The following is an 18,955-nucleotide window of genomic DNA, read 5'->3' as shown; positions in this document are numbered from 1 at the left end:
GGCGTGGACATCTTATTGTAATCCAAAGGGGGGCCCAGAAGAAAATCTTTGGGAACCACTGCTTTAGACAATGAAATAAAGTCGACAAACACCAGCAACCGATAACATTCCTTAAATAAACACTAAAAATATGGATGAATGAATGGATAAAGTAGTCTGGTTCACTGAGTAAAAGGATATTCTTTTTTCTTTGCTCAGATTAAATGCTTCTGATGCTGGAAAAGGAATGGCCAAGTTGTAATTTGTGTCCTCAATAGGTCTCTGTGAGTGGTGTCTCTTAAGGCTTGACTTCAAATGGCTCAGGGCTGTAAGTATCCCTGCTGCATGTTCACCTTTTTCCTTATCTCACTTTTTCTTTCCACTTTAGCTTTCAATGATATTATTTATTTATCTAAAAAGGGACAATGTTAAGCTCCATTATAACTTTGTTGCACTGTACCAGATTATATCGCAAACTAGTTTGCATATGGCTGGTGGATAGTTACAGAGCTAAAATCCTGTGTAACTCCCAAATGGCGGAGACCTATAGGGCTGGGCAATTATTTGCATTTACAATATAATTATAACAATTTAGAAAATTGCAATTTCCGAATCGCAAAGGCAATAAGTTTTAGTCACGTTACATTTAACAAGAGTAAGACGCTTAATTTCTCCCTCCCGTCCTTTAGGTGGCGGTATCAAGGTCATGAAAAAACTGGGACCCTGGTTTAAAAACATCAACACACTTTTGCTTAGTGCAAAAGAAAATTGCAATAAAATCGCAATTGTAATATTGGTTGAAAATAATCCCAATCTTGATTTTTAGCTAAAACAAAGCCCTAGTGGCTGACCTACCGCATGTTGTGTTCATCGATAGACAGCAGAGGACAGCCGTAGTAAAGGATGTGGCTGTCCCAAGTGATGCAAACAAAAGTAAAAAAAGAACACAAGAAACTATAAAAATACTAAAGGCTCAGGAAATAACTAGAAAGAGCCTTGAAGGCTGGTAAGAGAGTAGTTTATCAAATATATTCTTTGATAAAGCAGTTCTCTTTAGTGGGTACCTCTGCTTGTTGTGGAAGTCAGTAACTATTGGACACCTGTCATGTCAGCAATCTTCCTACGATTGTTAAATAGAAATTATTTTTGAGCAGATGAAAAGTAGATTAGTATTAACTGTGAGCCATAATCATCATTCAGATTAAGATAAATAGATACAATGAATCGCTCTGCATGTAATTAATCTATATTAGATATTTTATTTACTATTTAAGTACAATTTAACCTAAAATGCTTTTGAGTAGGATTGGAATGGTTAATATCCCATTTCCCATGTGTGGTGAAGCCCAACCTTAAAGCACCGGTTAAACTCCACTCTACCTCCTGCATGCATAAAGCTGGGCTGCTTTGACTATATATACACTGCAAACAGACCCAACCATACATGCACACAAACTTGCATTAAGCAGCCAGACTGCTTATCATTTACATGCAGAGAGAGAAACACCCTACTTCGCCCAAATTCCTCCTACGCCATTAGAACCCACAATGATGGCTGGAAACACTGCATTGAACACGGCACATTAGAACCACAAATAAGAAACAATAACCTACAGCACAAAAAAATGAGAGAATACAAAAAGAGGGAAGCAACGGCAAATTGATGTAAGCAGAGCTGTATGGATTTGGTTGGGTGAGGAGCTGTAATTTATCCATTGTACCCTTTTTTTAGAGTTATTGTGAACCATGGCTTCATTTGGTGGTATTTTGTGCTGAGCTTTTCACAAATAATGGCACTTCACTATGCAAATACAAAAGGAGATTAAATTAAGCCGATGTTAAGGTAAGGCTACAGACGGCTGTTTGCTTACGAGAATCCATGGGGGCTGGGAAAAAGGAAGGAGATAGACGAAGGTTTAAATAGAGTACTATGCTCTCATCAATTACCCATATTATGGGGGGGAGAGATATGAAAAATAACTGTGCCAATGTTGATAGAATTACTTCCAAGTTTAAGTGCTGTGAAAACATATTTGAGCTGTTAATTTCTCCTGTTGCAGCTTTTTCTTTTTCTCCTTACATGTTTAGGATAAGGGAACTTTAATTTTAATATCAGACGGATATAATCGGAGTAAATACAAAAAAGTGTTTTCAGACGACAAATGAATTCAATATTGGACAAGAGGCTTAATGTCATCCATCCTGGTTTCACCCTATATTAAATCCAGGCAAGTATATTTATAAAGCACATTTTGGCAGCACAACAATTAAACAAGGTTTACATGAGAAGAAAAAGGAAAATACACTGCAGTGGCATAAAGGAAATACAAAAAAATAAATAGAATACAAATGTATATTTAAAATAAGATTATAAAAAAAAATTATTGATGAATAAAAATAAAAGGACTGAACGTTTAAATCATCAATCACACTTGACCACGTAAGGCCTGAATAGTGCCTAAAAAATGAATAAAGTAAGTTAAAACACCTAAAAATCCCTAAATGATGCCCCGGTCTCAAGAAACTCTTGAACGGATGAGAAACCAAGTCACTGACACCTATCAGCCTGCAGAGGGTTATAAAGCTTTGCGACAGAGAAGCACAATTATCAGCAAATGAAAAAGACATGGAACAGCAGCGAACTGTCCCTGGAGAGTCTAGCCTTCACACTGAGGACTTATCCAGGAGGTCACACAAAACCCTGAACTACATCTTAATGGGCTCGACACACGCGAGGCGACATCACTCTCCTTTATATGGAACTTATGTATGAGGGTTTTTCCATTTTTGTCACAGTATCTTTTAAAAACATAATTTCAGTTGTGTCCAACTAAAAACTAAGAAACTAAATACTATATTATATGGCGCTTCATGCAAGGATTATCAGGATACACAATAAAAGGCTGCTGGATGGGAACTTAATGGCATCAAGTTTATTTTCTTTTGCAGAGTAAATATAACACCAAGATTTCGGTTAACATCTTACTGACTCTTGTCTGTCATTGAATGCTTTAGAAATGTAAAAATCCTCCTGATTTTAAAACCAAATGTCTTGGAGACGATTGGCCCAAATGCAGGATTTGCTACGCCTCCATCGATATTGCGTCCTGCGCGTTTGGTTTCACAGTAGTGGAGGCGACTGCCACCTGTTGCTCCCCGTATGTTGAGCCCATTAATACTACAGGTCTCACTTTTCCATTGATAGGACTAACTGACCATTGAGTAAACATATCACAAAACTAGACCCTCACTAGACCCCAGAGACTAATGGGAAATTATTGTATGGACAGAAAACCAAATAGGAACTTTCTGGTGGGTGAGTGCTCCATCATACATCTACTGTAACCCTAACCTGACATTTCAGGGGAAAAAGGATCACACGTACAGTCAAGAAAAGGAAAAGATTACAGACATGAGTAAATCAAATGAAAAATGGCACATTTCAAAAGTTAAACTGAAAAGAAAAACAAATCTAAAGGAAACATGCTGTTGAGTTTGGCACCACATGCAGGGCAATGAATGTGAGCAGAAAGATGTGCATAACATCTCTACCAGTGGCAGCTGCTGCTCTCTGAAATGGGAGAGGATCAGTGGTGTTAATTAAACCAGAATGTAATGTTTTGCATTTAACAAATGTTGAAACATAAAGCACATTACTACAATGGGTGAGCATAGCTGTTGTGAAACGCTCCGAAAAAGCAAAATCCAAAAACCAAGGCAAGAGTTCAGCACAAGATGACGGTTCTGACTGAATTATCACATTTTCCTCTCGTCTGAGTCTCATGAGGAAAAACTCTCTCTCTCTCTCAGCCAATCTAAGTCCAATCTTTTAGCATGTTCTGCCAATCAGCATCAGGTAGCCAACTTCACAACTTGCCCCTGCTCCATAGACCCCATAGGAGGTTTAGCCTCACTGGAAGATTTAGTATATTATCCAATCAGGGCCCTACTTTCTCACTGGTTGCTTCCATACGCAGAGGCTCAAGCCTCAACAGGGATTTCCCATAGAGACTGACATGCACTGTCCTGCTGCTCCAGAGCAGAGGGGAGATTGCATCCGAATGTGGAATAAACAGCTGATTAATGTGCATTTTAGCACACATTTAATTATTACATTAGTTTCAAAATGGATATTTGAGTAAATATTTTACAAAAATTACAGGGGTGGTTTAGCCTCCAAAGTATTGAATGAGAAATCACCACAGATCTCTGTTTTTTCATGTAGATTTTGCTAATCTTGATAACAAGATTTATGGTTACACCTGTTTCTGATGACTCCCAGAAATATCTGAAATAAAAAACAAAGAAATGTTCTGCAATTTGTGAAAAGCAGAAAGAGGTTTTCAGCCCATAGTCACTATGCATCATATTAAGAAGGATCAGTGGTGGGGGGTCAGGGCCTTTAAGGCCTTCAGTGCTGGCCTAAAATCATTCAAAAATACTAACCTACATTCATAAACTTTTATTTTCTTCTTTCCAACTGTATTAATTTATTCCAAATAATGCAGTCTCTTAATTTTAGCTTTAGTGCATTGCGATGTCAATCCAAACTGTCCAGGGCCTTTAGAATCAGCAGTGCTGTCTGATGTTACCTTAACAATATTCATGAGGAATGTTTTTTTCAACCAATCAGATTTCAGATTTGGCCCACTGGGCCAGCTAATGGGCCCATGCGAACTTTTAGATTTGCTTTTGTTAAAAGATTTTTTGGCCTCAATGGCTGATACTAAATGGAGACTTCCTGCACAAAGACAGAACGATGGATTTTGTTTATAAATAATCAGCATCTCTGGTGAATTTGATATATTATATTTTCATGCTTTATGCGCTATTCTATCTGCTAATTAGACGCATATTGAATCTGAATGTCTGCTGATGTTGTAAATATTGCAGAGCTTTGGTTATAGAGTAGAAGTTTGCCGTTGTCTTAACAGGGTTTCTTGGTTAATTGATCTCTGTATTCAACCTCACGGTTATAGCTATGCTTGATACATTTCATATTTGAAAATTATTGATGCTTTCTTTTATGAAAATGTGAAAGTGGTGATATATGGAATTATATTGAATATGAAATTATGCAACAAAGCCTTTGTATAACCAGGATATCATGTGCATTCCTTTAGTGCCAGTTATTATACGTTCAGTGAACAGTAGCCTTTGGCTAGCTATTGTTTCCGTTACATCTGGCCAACAACAGCACACACATTTGAATGTCAAGGGTTTAAGAAGTAGATTAAGTTTAAGGGTGCCCACTGAAGGCCTAGGTTCTATATGCACTGCCCGCCACTGAGAGGGATGATCTAGATGCACCATCTATACCAAACCTAGCAATGAACCCCAAAAACAGCAGAACCAGTTAAAGGAGATAAGGCAGCAGGAGATCAGTCACGCACGGCAGATTCCTCACTTCCTGTGTTACCAAAACACAGCTGCATTCAGGCTTCAATAGCGTTATCCGTCTGCTTTTAAAAATTAACTGTATTTATGTGTTATGACGATATTATATTCTATTTGGTCTTCACATGGAAGTTTAAAAAGCCATGACTTTTATATGGAATGACTGTGATAGACTAAGCCTAAATATTTCTTACGATTGTGTGAATTTGGATCTCACGGCCCATGAAGGCGATAGGTCAAACTCATCTAGACCTTCTCTCCCACCTGCGTTGCCTCAACGGTTTTTGTGCCTTCCTGCTGCAGGTTACTCATCAATCTGTTTAACAAAGTGTTTTAATCTGCCTTCATCTTTCCTCTTGTAGCATCTCCTGTTTTTTGTCTGTAGTTTTTCCAACAAAGAGAGACCCAGGAAAATTACCAATGCACACAAGCACTCGATAGTTTTGCAAGGCATATGTGTCCTCAGTCCAGCTGACTGTGTCATAAACACGGCTGATGAGCCCCTTTGGCCGCAGCGCTGAGGTAATAAATAAGTCTGGCAAACTCAGCCTCTTCTATCTGAATCAGCATGAAAACCATGGATTTAGCTGATTATATTTACACTGTCCTCTGTCACCAACAGCAGCACAAACAGGGAGGAGGACAGTTGCACAAACCATCTGCCACAGACACATAGTCCACATCTGAATTTGTTTGTATAAGAAACAATTGTAGAAACAACTGTATAATGAGAGCTTTGTATGATAATTATGTACATACTGAGAACTTTTTCTTTGTGAATTACTCAGGCGAAGATTCATTTGAGAATTTCCCAATTTAGATCTGTTGCTAAGATCTGAGATGTTTCTTAAGACCCAGTCTTATGGGAACTGAGAAGTGTAGAAATACATCAGATGGAAAAGAGATGCATGGGCAAGTAAGTAATACAAGTCTTTAAAGGGAGAGTTGAGAGTTTCTGAAGTGAGGTTCTGTTAACACATTATAAGCAGCTAAGTTGAAATTAACAATAGTTTAAGATTTTTTTTTACAGTTTTATGTTTCTCTTTAGGACAGTCTCTCCAATTGGGTTCCAAACAAAAGATGATTAGTGACCCAACAACTCCCTTTATTTAATTTGTAAATAATCATCAGCTTCTCAGTTAATGACCATCCAGTGCAAACGAGACGGACATATAAGATCCATCAAATGGTTCATCAGCTTCAGCAGGATCTATACTAACTGAAGATGCCAATAAAGTTCCAACTGAATGTAAAACTAAACGCTAAACCATTTTATAGAAATTGACTTTAAATTACTCAGAACTGAAGATGTTTTACAGTTACTGAAGTCAGTAATGCTGCAGGTGTGTTATCCTGCGGGGATATTTAATCACCGCATTCAAAACTGCCCAACTGAAAGAAAGACGGACACCAAATAATGCCGAAACATTCAAGACATTCGTTCCCAAATGTCTTTTAAAACAAAAACCCACCTTCTCTCTGTTACTCACTGAAGGCCAGTTAAGTAAACACCACTAATCATGTCTCCACTGTTTTGGAGCTAAAAGTGACATTCTAGATCTTTTCTTATCCAGCTTATCTAAAAACGCTGGAGCGGTACAGACAGGTTTGTGTGCATTAGCAGCTGCTGGGTGCTGCTAGGGCAGAAAGGAGAACTCGTGCTGCAACAGCACCCACCTCAGATGTAAGGAGGCTGCATGTTACTCAAGAAACTGTAAGAGACCCTCAACCCCCCAACTAACTCTGCCAACACCATGACAACCGCCTCCAAACTCCCTCTACCCCCCCTACACACCCATCTAAACGAACCTCCATTCCCTCCCCCCCTACTCATACCCCCTGACCTCTGACTGCGCCGCTGAGGCTAATGGGCCCCCAGATGAAGGTATTCATCTCTCGACCCTGGATCCAATACCTCCCTTCTTCTATTTCGGCCCTACTTTATCCAGCTTTGTCAGTCCCCATCTCACTGCCATTTTCCCTCTCCGTCTCTGTCTGTCAGGCTGAATGCTGGGGTCAGTTCAAAAGGCTTTGAGGCAGAGCTGCCGACCAGTCGCAGCGAGCATGTGGCTTTGAAGTGAGGAATAAATCCAAAGGTGCACAGCCTGTTTTTTTTTATAAACCTTAACAAACTCTAAACGAGTAATTCTAAATGGTCGCTCAGCGATGTCTGCTTCACTATAAATGTTAGTATGTGAAATAAAAAAATCATTAATATCGATTTTTGGATCAGGTTTCAACATCCTATAAGGAAGTAGGATTTTGACCTAAAGGTATTTATTCATCTTTGGTTATGAATGAATATTTTCTGAGAAGGGCAAAATACAGAAAGTCGGAAACCAGTTTGAATTTGTGGAGGAAGCTGAAGGTGAAAAGGCTTTTCAAGCTAAAAGACATGGAGCTTGTAGAAAAACAAGCAGCGAAAACATGAAAAAATCTCAACAAATTTTTACTTTCATTTAAATTATTATGATTAACATATTATTCATATTATAAATTACCTTTCCTAGTGGATTATGAAAGTATCCTTGAATAATTGGAATGTAAAAAATTTGCAACTGTAATTGTTTGCAATATGCAGCTAAAAAGAGAACTTTATAATTCTGTTTGTTTTTTTGTAAACAAAATCATGTTATAACAGCTTCCAAAATTGCTTTTCAGTTTCAAACCTTTAACAAAAAAGACTTCTGTTTTTAGCTGGAAAGCTTGGAATGGATTTCATTTTCAACATCACAACATCAACAAAACAAAACAGAAGCATCTGGGGAAAACAAAAGTGTTAAAATCCTCAAGCAGGAGTCAGAGAAAAAACTAGAATCAGAGGAATCAGGTAGAGGGCTGGCGACAAGAGATGTCCTCACAATAAGAAAGATTAGGAGGCATTTTACACAGAAGTGTGAAGCAGTTTCTAAAAAAGTCACAAATTTTACAAAAAGCAGCCAGGATCTTCCCTCTATCCATTGAAGACAATTGATGAATACATGAAAATGTTTTTATTTTATGATTTTCACTACAAATTAATAATCATTGAACTGATATCTACATTTTACCTGCTCGAATTAAATAGCAGAGATCTTTTCGATTTAATATAATAAGAGAAAAGTATAAGTTCAGTTCTGTAATACATGCAGGTTCTTTCTATAAAACACATAAAGTGGTCTTTTTATTTAAAAAAATACACAAAATTTACTAACAGCTCAGTGTATTAGAAATTCTATTAAATCTTTTCAGAGATGGAGAAACATTCATTGTGTTGCCGTGGTTCCTCCCTTGCCAGGACCTGGACTGTTTTTAGAGGTGGAATGAGAATGACGGCAGTAACAGAATTGAGTTTTTCTGTCCAAAAGGTGAATTTAAAGCAGATGCAGGGAACATTTTCTTTGAAAAATATATTCTATTAATGCATTTCTACATAATGACCTTTTAAAGGTAACATTTCTATTTAAAGAGGAAATATTTATCTGAACAAACTTAAGAGAAAACAAATTAATTAAAAATCCAACCAAGGGCAATGTCAATGACTGAAAACGTATAATAATTTATCTTGTTTACAGCTTGTTTACGTGTTTTAAAGGGAAAAAGTAAGAGGCTGGCAGATTGGCTACAGTATTTGATAGAGACAACGTAGAGCAGTTCTGTGTTTAAGAGAAACACATAAGCAAACTTAGCAATTGTGCTTGTGTTGTCTTTTTTTAACATTGGTGAAAGAGCCGAGAAATATATGATCCTTTGTAAATAAAGTATAATCAAGCTAGATATAAATAATTGACCAGCAATACAAATACAAGTTATATCAGTCCAAAATCCTATACTGTGAAGCCATTAACTTAATAGAAGATAAGACAATAATGACCAATAGGCGAGGACAGAAATCAAGTACGACTCGACAGAAAAAGAGGGACAAAAAACACAAGCAGATGAAAAAGACTCAAGCTGCTCAATCCCATGGATGTTGACTCTTGACTTCTCAGGTTCTCGTCATTTGCTGCCTCCTTTCTATTCTGTGCCTTTTCACCTCCTGGGTCTGGACTGAAATGAGCTTGAGCACTCGTCTGAGCTTTGAAGTCCTTTGGTTGTCAGCCAAGCATGGCGCGATACCTGCAGCCATCTGTGAAGGGGCCCATCAGCAGCCAACCATCGCTCTACCTCTCTTCCATGACGGGTAAGGGGCTGGAACCATTGGCAGCGACAGCTCTGGCAGGGGTTACTTGATCTGGCTGAACATGGTAAAGTTCTGACTTTGTTCTTGTGTTTTTTGTTTTGTTTTGTTCGCATCAAATCAAAGATTAAACTTTAGAAACACCAACTTCTAATCCAGTAATCCCACCACCACCTCTGTTCATTTCAATATTTCCCTGCAGTAATCTTATAGACACAGACATATTTTGTTCCATCAACAGAGGAGTATAAATTGCAGAAGTTATAAAAGTTTTGATCAAAAACTGCAAACCGCTCATTCAGATTATGCTATATCACAAGATGGTTAGTTCAAACAGCTATCGTCTCTTTCATGCACAGTTCTGCATTTCTTCACATTTTGTCACGTAACCACATCAAACTTTAATCTTTTTACTGGAATTTATGAGCTGCACAGAGTGTCACATACCTTTTGACAGATAAAAATCCTAAGAATGTGGTCCGTTTTTTTTTTGGACTGATAAATACTCCTAAAATAATAATCCAAAGCTACCATCTACGATGAGAACCAAACTAATTATTTATTCATGCTTTATCTATTCAAGCTTTAAATGTTATAGCATTTTTAAATATGGGACTAAATGTCCCCATGCAAATAAACAATGAGGAATAATTGCCCTGATGTTTTATTTTTGCATTTTCTACAAATAATAGCCTGAGAAGTGTGGCAGGCTTGTATATTGCCCAAAACATGGACCTTAAACTATTAGAAGCATCTTTGCTTCAGCATAATTCAGTATTATTTGATTGGACATTGAGAAGATTATCCAGTCCTTTAGTTTAGGTCTGTTAGACTAGAGACAAGGTAAAAGGACAAACGAGGACTGGAGATTAATACGCTGCTTTAATGTGTTTGTTGGAGAGGATTAGTGAATAAACAGAATTATGAGGACATCCTAAATCTATCATCAATAAAACTAAATCCAACTGAGAATCTGTGACATATGGAAATTGCTGCATATAGACACCATCTCCCCAGTCAGGCTCAGCTTGATGTTTAACGAGTAAATGAGAAAAAAAAGTTATTTTTATATGAACATAGAGCGAGATACGTCTTTAAAGACTTCCAAATAACCAATCCTAAAATGACTCTACGGGACAAAAATTTGAAATGCACACCACACTTTTCAGATTTTTAGAGAATTAAAAACTTTGAAACCAAGTATTGTTTCCTTTAACCTTCACAGTTAGCCACAATCTCATCTTAAGGTTTAAAGTTTGTGGTTCTAACATAAAAAGAAAACTGCACAAAGATCTAATATGTGTTTGTAACCTGTGTGGTGCTGAAAGGCTAAATGTGCCAATGATAATAACTTGGCTCTGGGAGCTCTGTACCACAGACAGCAATGTCAAATGGACTAGTGTGAGGGGACATCGTCACAAACAATAGGATTACGAGCTGGGACGATGTGCACTAAAAGCAGGTTGGTTTAGTTTAGGTGGGGTGGGGGGTAGAGATGGGACGAGGCTGTATATGACCATCCAGGAAAGCCTGGAAGGATCTAGGGGGTTTATGGGGGGTGTTGTGATTAGGAAGAACAATAAAGCTACAGAAGTCAGACCTCATCTTAGAGCTGTTCCCTCACACACTGACATACCGTACACACACCCAAACATCCAAAGGGGCTCTCATTCTGGCCATGGGGCTGCTACTGGAGTTTCACATGGTCTGTATGCTGGTTAATTGCCTCAGCTTATCAACAAACAGAGCAGGATGGGAGGCAGGATAAGGAATAGATATGGGGGTGGGGTGAAAAAATATGGGGTGGGAACTCTGGGGTGGGGGGGTCATTGGCAAACTGAGGATGCAGTGTATAGTGTGTGAGCAAAATGCAGATCAATCCTCCCGGTGCAATATTATTCACATACACGAAAAATGATCCTCAATGTATGAAGTGGTGGATACGCAGGTGGAATCCCTGCGTAATTACTGCCTACCAGGGACAAGGTAACAAAGGGCCTTATTCAGTCTGCGCCGTGTGGAGAAGTGGTAAAATGTGAACCTTTGTTTGAACCGTCGCTCTCATCCTACATCAAAGCAAAGGATCTGTCATAAGGTACAGAGACTCTCTGGGTGCCTTTCTAATAAACAATAAGTGCTATCTGCCCTGATTATAGAGGCTGCAAACGTCTAAATTATTTTTTAGACATTGCTGTATATCCATATTTAAGGCTTTAAGACGTCAGTTTTATTTCAAACAACATATACTTTTCTCTCTGCGTCAGCGAGTTTCAGAAGCAGATAGGTTGTCGCTGCAGCTTGAAGTGAAATCGAGACGCCAGCGCCACTCGTTTCCTCTGGATTCGCTACACTGCCAGTCGGAGTCAGAAGCAGCTGTTCTGTACAAGCGGACACGGCAAACAATGTGGAACAAAACTGCAATGGGAAGCAAAGGACCGTCACACGTGCTTGACAACCGACGAGGAAATGCTTGGTCTAAGCAGTTGACAGGGGTTCAGGTTCCATCTCGGGCAATCTGTCTCCTCCTTACTTTGATTAAAAACAAACTAATGTCACCAGCTGATGTGCTCTTCTGACTCAAGGACCTCAGAGACGAGCTGATGGAGATGCCTCTGTGTTAGGGCTCCAACATATGGCTCGGCCACATAAAAAAAGATAAGAACTTCTTGAACTTGAAATGCATCTAAATTGCGTCTTGTCCTTTTGAATAAATATCTTAGAGAAGTAGTTGGTCTCCAAAGCCCATCTGGCCCCCAAACCTGAGCCATCTGAAACGGCTAAAAAGTTTCTGCTTATACATGCTGGACTGGCCTTTAATAACCTGTCATTTCAGATCTGTCTCACCCACTCTGCTTTAACCCCCAATTAACACCACCTGTTTCCAAAATCCTCCACTCACACCTGTGAGCTATTTCCGTGCAGGGCTGATAAACACAATCCGCCTTCGCCTGTTATGATGATTTAACTGTGATTAACCACATTCTTGTGGTTTCAGTTTTTAGCGAACAACACTAAGGCCTCATTGATGTCTGAACTAAACCTTAAATGGATTCTGTCTGACACATAAGTTAGAAAATAACATATCCTGTCCCTACCTAAAGAAAGTCAGCAACATAGGAGAAACCGTTATAAACAGAGAAAATGTGGAGCAGTGGTGAACTTTTTCCGCAATCGCTCCAAAAAGTCATCCAGGAGGTCATCCAGGAGGTCAGAGAATGACCAAAAATAACACCTAAAGCCCCTAAAACTTGTTTTTTGATAGATTTTTTCCTTCAAAACAGGTTTATTCTAATATTTACTTAGATTATCTTTGATTTTCCTAGAACTTTTCCTTTATCCATCTCTCCATTTAAAACAGAACATTCTGAATCCGTCCTTCTTTTAAATGAGTCGATGAATTGACAAAAGTTCTCTGAACGCCAGATTTTCTTGACTTCCACTAAGAAACCTTTAACAGAGAAATACAATACTCACAAAGGAAACTGAAACACTTTACCGAATACCTCAGAGGCAAATGCAAACACATCTTAGCATAATCCAAAAATGAAAATGATCACAGAGCAAGAAAAAGATAAACATTCCCTTTGCACCTACAAGGTATACACCAGCAATAGTTTCCTGCCTTGTATATATGTCAGCTCATCTTGTAGTAACAGTTCAGCTATCCTCCCCCATATCTGTGCAATTCCTTACTAAACACACCATCCTGCTTGTCATAACAATCAGGAAGAGAGACCCTCCAATGGCTTCCCTGCCCCTGCCTCAGGGTGTGGCCTTGCCATGGCCCCAGAAGCCCCCCGGGGTTTTTTCCTGCAATTCTAATCAAAGTTAAAAAGGCTGCAACCTTGGAGCCAAGGCCTGGGCCACAGTCAGCGAGGAAGATATCAATCATGCTGTTAAAAACAAGCATGAAGGAAAGAGGGTGGGAGAGAGCTGAGAGCCCTTTCTGGGAAAAAGTTGCGGCTTCGGCTCGTCCCTCTGCTTTTCACCTCAACGAGAGCGGGACACATTCTCTATTCTCGGAAACCACGGGGGTAACTCGGAGTTGCATTAACACATAATGGCTGTGTGAATGGATAAATCATTAATCTGCATGTGATGCTGCATGGCCTGTCACCACCATCAGCAGCATCAGCTCCTGACTCATACTCTGCCTGTTTTTTTCCAGGTGGGATTCAGTGAATCCACTCTGGAGTCATACATGGGCCAGAGTGAGCCAGATCTGCAAATTCTGCCTCTTCTGCCTTACGCCTAGTTCTGCAGCTGTCTAATCCTCCTGCTTGTATAGGGACTCACAGACAGATAGAGACATATGCCCATGCATGCATGAGCACACAACAACTCTCATATCTAGCCAAGCAAGCAGGGCGAGCGGGTGGGAAGACAGGGGTTTGGCTGTGTCTGAATATTAGCTTTTCCACAGCTGGGGGCTGCTGGACCTGCTCCATTCATCAGACATCCATCAAGGTGTCAGTTTGGGTTATGAGACCAGGTTCCCAGGGTGATTGCACCTCTACCCTCCCTGCCAGCAGGTGTGTCTGATGTCCTTCTGTTTGAGCCAGGGTGGACAAAAGGCAAACAAGTCAAAAAAAAGTAGAGCCAACGTGAAGAGAGTACAAACTGAAGCGAGTACAACACCCACTACTGGCTTGAAACTTTTCTTTAGAGTTAGAAACATTAGCATGAGCCGTGAAAAAGTATAAGTAATCCTGTAATGTTCTGTAACTCACTGTAATGTTGAGCTGGGCAAGGAGAGCGTTTATGGAGGAAGCATTGAGGAGGCCCATGGCAAGTTTAGAGGAGCTGCAGAGAATTACGGCTCAGGTGGATCTCTAAACACCCTGATGGTGGCAGCATCAGGCTGAAGGGATGCAAATCTTCAGTGGTGAGAACTAGCTCAAGTAGATCCCAAACACATGCCATTATATTAAACCTTTTTTCTGATGAAAAACTGCGATAAATATAAACCTTTACCTTACACTTTTCCCAAATTTCCCTTTTCCCTCCTAAAGGTTGATCTTTCATAAACTGTCTCCAGAAATCAAACAATAACTAATATGTTCCAACAAAGTGTGAAAAATATTGTAATGTATAAATAATTTAGTAAGTGTTTTTAAACATCTTTAAACAATCAGAGTAAGCAGTTAATCATATAGATGTAAATTAGCCAAGGGTGAGTAAGTTCCATTCAATGTAAACTCACCCCCTCTCCTAAACCTATTTTCCACCGGAGACTTTGGTCATTTCCATGACTGCTCTACATAACAGCCCTCTCTAATGCCGAGGAGGACAGGCAAGGTAATTAATTCCCCCTGCTGCCTCTTTCTCTTCCTTTCTCCTCCTCTCCATGGTGAAGGGAGAAATCAGGGAATGTAATTTACACTAATTACCTTTTTGCATAGGAGTCTCATTTCAACTTTCCTTTTCATGTTGAAGCAGCAGCCGGGCTGTGCCTCTAAGCTTCAACACCCCTGATGAAAAATCACTACAAAATTTCCACAGGGAGAGAACTCTAAAGATAGAGCATAAGCTTAAGGATCCTTTGTTTCATACAGATTCGTTTCATATAGCATAAAGAACCCACTTTTAGTCATGATTTTTGTATAATCTGTTGGGACATTTGAATTTGTATTGGAGAACTAGTGCTGAGTTCCTCTCTTTCACTGATAGTGTTCATGAAAAGGGGAAGCAGGGCTTCCCTTTGACACCAGCAGAGGGACTATAGAGTAAACACAAATTAAACAGGAGGCTGCTCCAAAATAAATATGGGAAACATCAAGCCTCATCATTTTCATGCGCTCTTCAATCTTCATCAGCATGCATACCTCAATTGCATGAAAGGATGCCTATTATTTAAGATCCAAAGTCAAATTCTGGGTAGGGAGCATTAACAAAAACTACTACAAGACTACTTAACAGAAAACTATATAAAACATCATAAACATTTAATTATGTGAACATTTTATTTGTTGTAATGCAGTTTATTATTTCTACAATTCAAACCCAGATTTATCTCCACTGCATTGTTTTAATTATCACCCACTTTGCAGATGCATTATTCATAACAGATGTATATGTGAGAATCTGTCCATAAGCATAGAGAATGACAGCTTGACAGCATCTGATTAAACGAAGCGTGCATTCACTAAAACGCATTAGTTTTCAGCCACAATGCTGCAGCCATATCGACACCTTCCATTTAAAATCGACTCCAAACAAACAGAGACATAAACCCATGCAACCCTGCAGCGGAGAGCCGGGAAAGTCCTGCGGATTGTGCATTTGTTGCGATCTAATTTGATGTAGGAGGAACGATGAGACTGATCCGGGACCGATCGGTCTCCGACCCCTCTTTCATCCCCCCTCCAGGAAGCTAAATGATCGTTTCCACATGTCGGATCCGATAGTTTAATGTATTTTCTGCTTGTTCTGGGCGATCTGGTGCCTTATCAGCGCATATTTTAACGGACAGCAGTCAGTCTCCTTTTAACTGCAGCTCCAATGCACTAAACTGTTGGGCTTTCTTTAACCTATTTAGATCAGGTTAAAACATATGATAATTCTATAAATAACATGCCGCTTTATTAAAATAAATCTGTTTTTGTTCCTCCATGTGAGATGCAGTTTAATTGTGTGAGAACTGTAGGCGCCCGGAATGAAAACAGCGCATTTCCAGCGGAGAGTAGAGGAGAGGAGCCCTTACCTTGGTATACAGGGGCCATCGGTGCAAGGATTCCTGTTATTCATGGCAAAGAATAAAGCCAGCTTTCTGTTCAAAACTCAATAAATATCTGCCATCTTGAAAAAATGATGAGAGGGTAGCCTCGGTCTCCTGCATTACTGGCTTGGTTCATTAGTGGAGAAAATGCATGTAATTTTTATCCAGGCTATTTAATAATAATAATAAAAAAAAGGTGGAAAAAGCTGGGGTCCGATGCAAGGCTGAGCGTCTGCAGATCCTCACCTGCTGGTTATTTATTCATTTGTTTTTTTCTTGCGTTGGCCCAAAAGATGAGCCGCGATGACAGGTTTACTTCAGCTAATGCGCGACATGTCTGTGGAGTGAGGAGTCTCTGCAAAAGTTGCAGCAGTGATCGGAGCGCAGCGAGTTTGGTTTGCAGGGAGAGAGTCGAATGACGAGCGAGTCGATGCAGGCGGAGGAGAGGGAGGGAGTAGGTTAAATAAATTCATTGATAAAGACTCTGATTGGGAAAGTTCAAGTTACAGAAACATTTCTTTACTATTATTATTATTATTATTATTATTATTATTATTATTATTATTATTATTATTATTATTATTATTATTATTATTATATATCAATACATTTATTATAATTCATGCAGGTAGTATTACAAGTTATATGGACACTGCGATTTAAATAGAACAGGAAAGGAGAAACAGAAAAAAAACAGAAAAGATGAAAGAAAAAGGAGATAAAAGGGAGATAATGGCAAATGTATTTATATAGCACAATTCAGTACAAAGACAATGCAAAGTGCTTTACATGATTAAAATATAGGAAAATAAAACAGAATCAAAGCAAGTAGGGGAAAAAAATTAAATAAAAAAATGCAGAAACAAAAAAGAATATTAAAAACAGTTGGACTAAAGAAAATAAAAAAGTTGAACTAATGATGTTTCAGTTGAACTGTTTAACTAGAACAGTTGAAGGCAATCCTAAACAAATTTAGACTTGATTTAAAGGAACTCAGGCTTTCCGCACTTTTACGGTTTTCTGGAAGTTTGTCCCAGATAAGTGGAGCGTAGGAACTAAATGCTGCTTCTCCATGTTTAGTTCTGGTTCTAGGTATGCAGAGCAGATTGGAGCCTGAAGACCTGAGTGGTCTGGAGGGTTGATACACTGATAGCAATTCTGTGATATATTTAGGTGCTAAGCCATTCAGAGATTTATAGACTAACAGAAGTATTTTAAAGTCTATTCTCTGAGATACAGGGAGCCAGTGTAAGGACTTTAGAACTGGGGATCATGTGCTGTACGTTTTTTAGTCTTAGTGAGGACAAGGGCAGCAGCGTTCTGGATCAGCTGCAGCTGTCTGATCCACTTTTTAGGCAGACCTGTGAAAACACCGTTGCAGTAATCAATTCGACTAAAAATAAACGCATGGATTAGTTTTTCCAGATCATGCTGAGACATTAGTCCTTTAATCGTGGAAATGTTCTTCAGGTGATAGAAAGCCGACCTTGTAATTGTCTTTAAATGCTTTTGGAGGTTTAAGTCTGAATCCAGCACTACACCTAGATTTAAGGTAACTTATAGGTTAAATGTATTTACAGACCACTTCTTTACAACGAATTTTCTAATAAAAAAAAAAAAAAAAAACCCTACAATATAAAATTCAATTAAGACAATTAATCAAACCAATACTACAGGAAAAGAAAAATCTAATTCTATTAAATACAATTTTTTTCTCTCCAATATATTTTATTGAATTGTCTCTTTTTTTGATACACCAAAACGTACAGACAACAAACTTTTAACATCTACTTATACACACTTACATTCAGTCATGCATTCACCATTTAAACCTTAATTTCTCCAGTTCCAAAAAGATACAAAGCCCTTTAGCCACGATAATTGTGATAAGTGCAGGAATATGCAGTGACCCTTTTCTGAAAAAGTGTAAACAGTAAATAGGATTTTCATATGAATATAATAGTGTCCCTGTTGCTACTGTAAAGTAGGTATGCACAGACAGAATATTGTTGACTATATTAAGTAATTGACTTTGCAGCAATCCCTTCTCCTAAACAAGCAAGAAAGGACAGCCGACAGATGGTTTAACATGGTTCTTGGCTTTGCAGCAATCCCTCCTCCAGAGCAAGCATGAGAGAATAGTTAATTGCTGATGGCACCAAACATGAAATGTCTCCTGAGTTAAAGGTATAGGGGAGGATGTACTTTTTCTGGGTGGATCATCAAAATAAGTGGTCCTCCTAATTGTGAATCATTCCTGTGAAAAGTTTACGTGAGGCGTAAACTCTAACAGGGGAGAAAGTTCAGCAAAAAAAAAAAAAAACAACTTTAAAAATTGCACAGAAAACGAAGTATTCATTATTATCTACGTTATTTAAAAGTAAAATTTGATCACTGAGGTACATTATTATATCAGATGATAGAAAAAAAATGACTCAGGGTTTAAAAGTGCCATGCCCAGCTGAAAGGATCATATATATTAATATAATATCATTAATATCATATATATATTCTTTATATTTATATTTAAGTACATTTTTACACAACACGATGTATAAATGGACGAGCTATTGCTTCAATTTATTTTTATAGTGTTACATGTTTTACATTTCTATAATACAGTGTCAGTGGCGTTCAACGTGCTTCTGTGTTTGATGACTCTGTGTTTGTTTGGTCGCGCCTGTGCAGAGGCTGGAGCGCTC

The 18,955-nt window shown here is 38.7% G+C and overlaps 1 protein-coding gene across 5 annotated transcripts in view; it reads right to left on the bottom strand.

Moving 5' to 3' along the window:
• hipk2 (homeodomain interacting protein kinase 2) overlaps positions 1 to 16,603 on the bottom strand; it is a 105,368-nt gene extending 88,765 nt beyond the window's left edge. For all 5 annotated transcript variants that reach the window (XM_015374732.1, XM_015374734.1, XM_015374733.1 and 2 more), the window contains exon 1: positions 16,239 to 16,603. In XM_015374732.1, the coding sequence (XP_015230218.1) occupies positions 16,239 to 16,257 (19 nt within the window). In that variant the 5' untranslated portion in view covers positions 16,258 to 16,603. The remainder of the gene's footprint in view (positions 1 to 16,238) is intronic.
• Positions 16,604 to 18,955: the final 2,352 nt, after the last annotated feature.

This window comes from Cyprinodon variegatus, unplaced genomic scaffold (genome assembly GCF_000732505.1).
Source record: "Cyprinodon variegatus isolate N-32 unplaced genomic scaffold, C_variegatus-1.0 Scaffold108, whole genome shotgun sequence".
Taxonomy (NCBI): Eukaryota; Metazoa; Chordata; class Actinopteri; order Cyprinodontiformes; family Cyprinodontidae; genus Cyprinodon; species Cyprinodon variegatus.
This window is presented reverse-complemented; position numbering and strand designations above follow the sequence as displayed.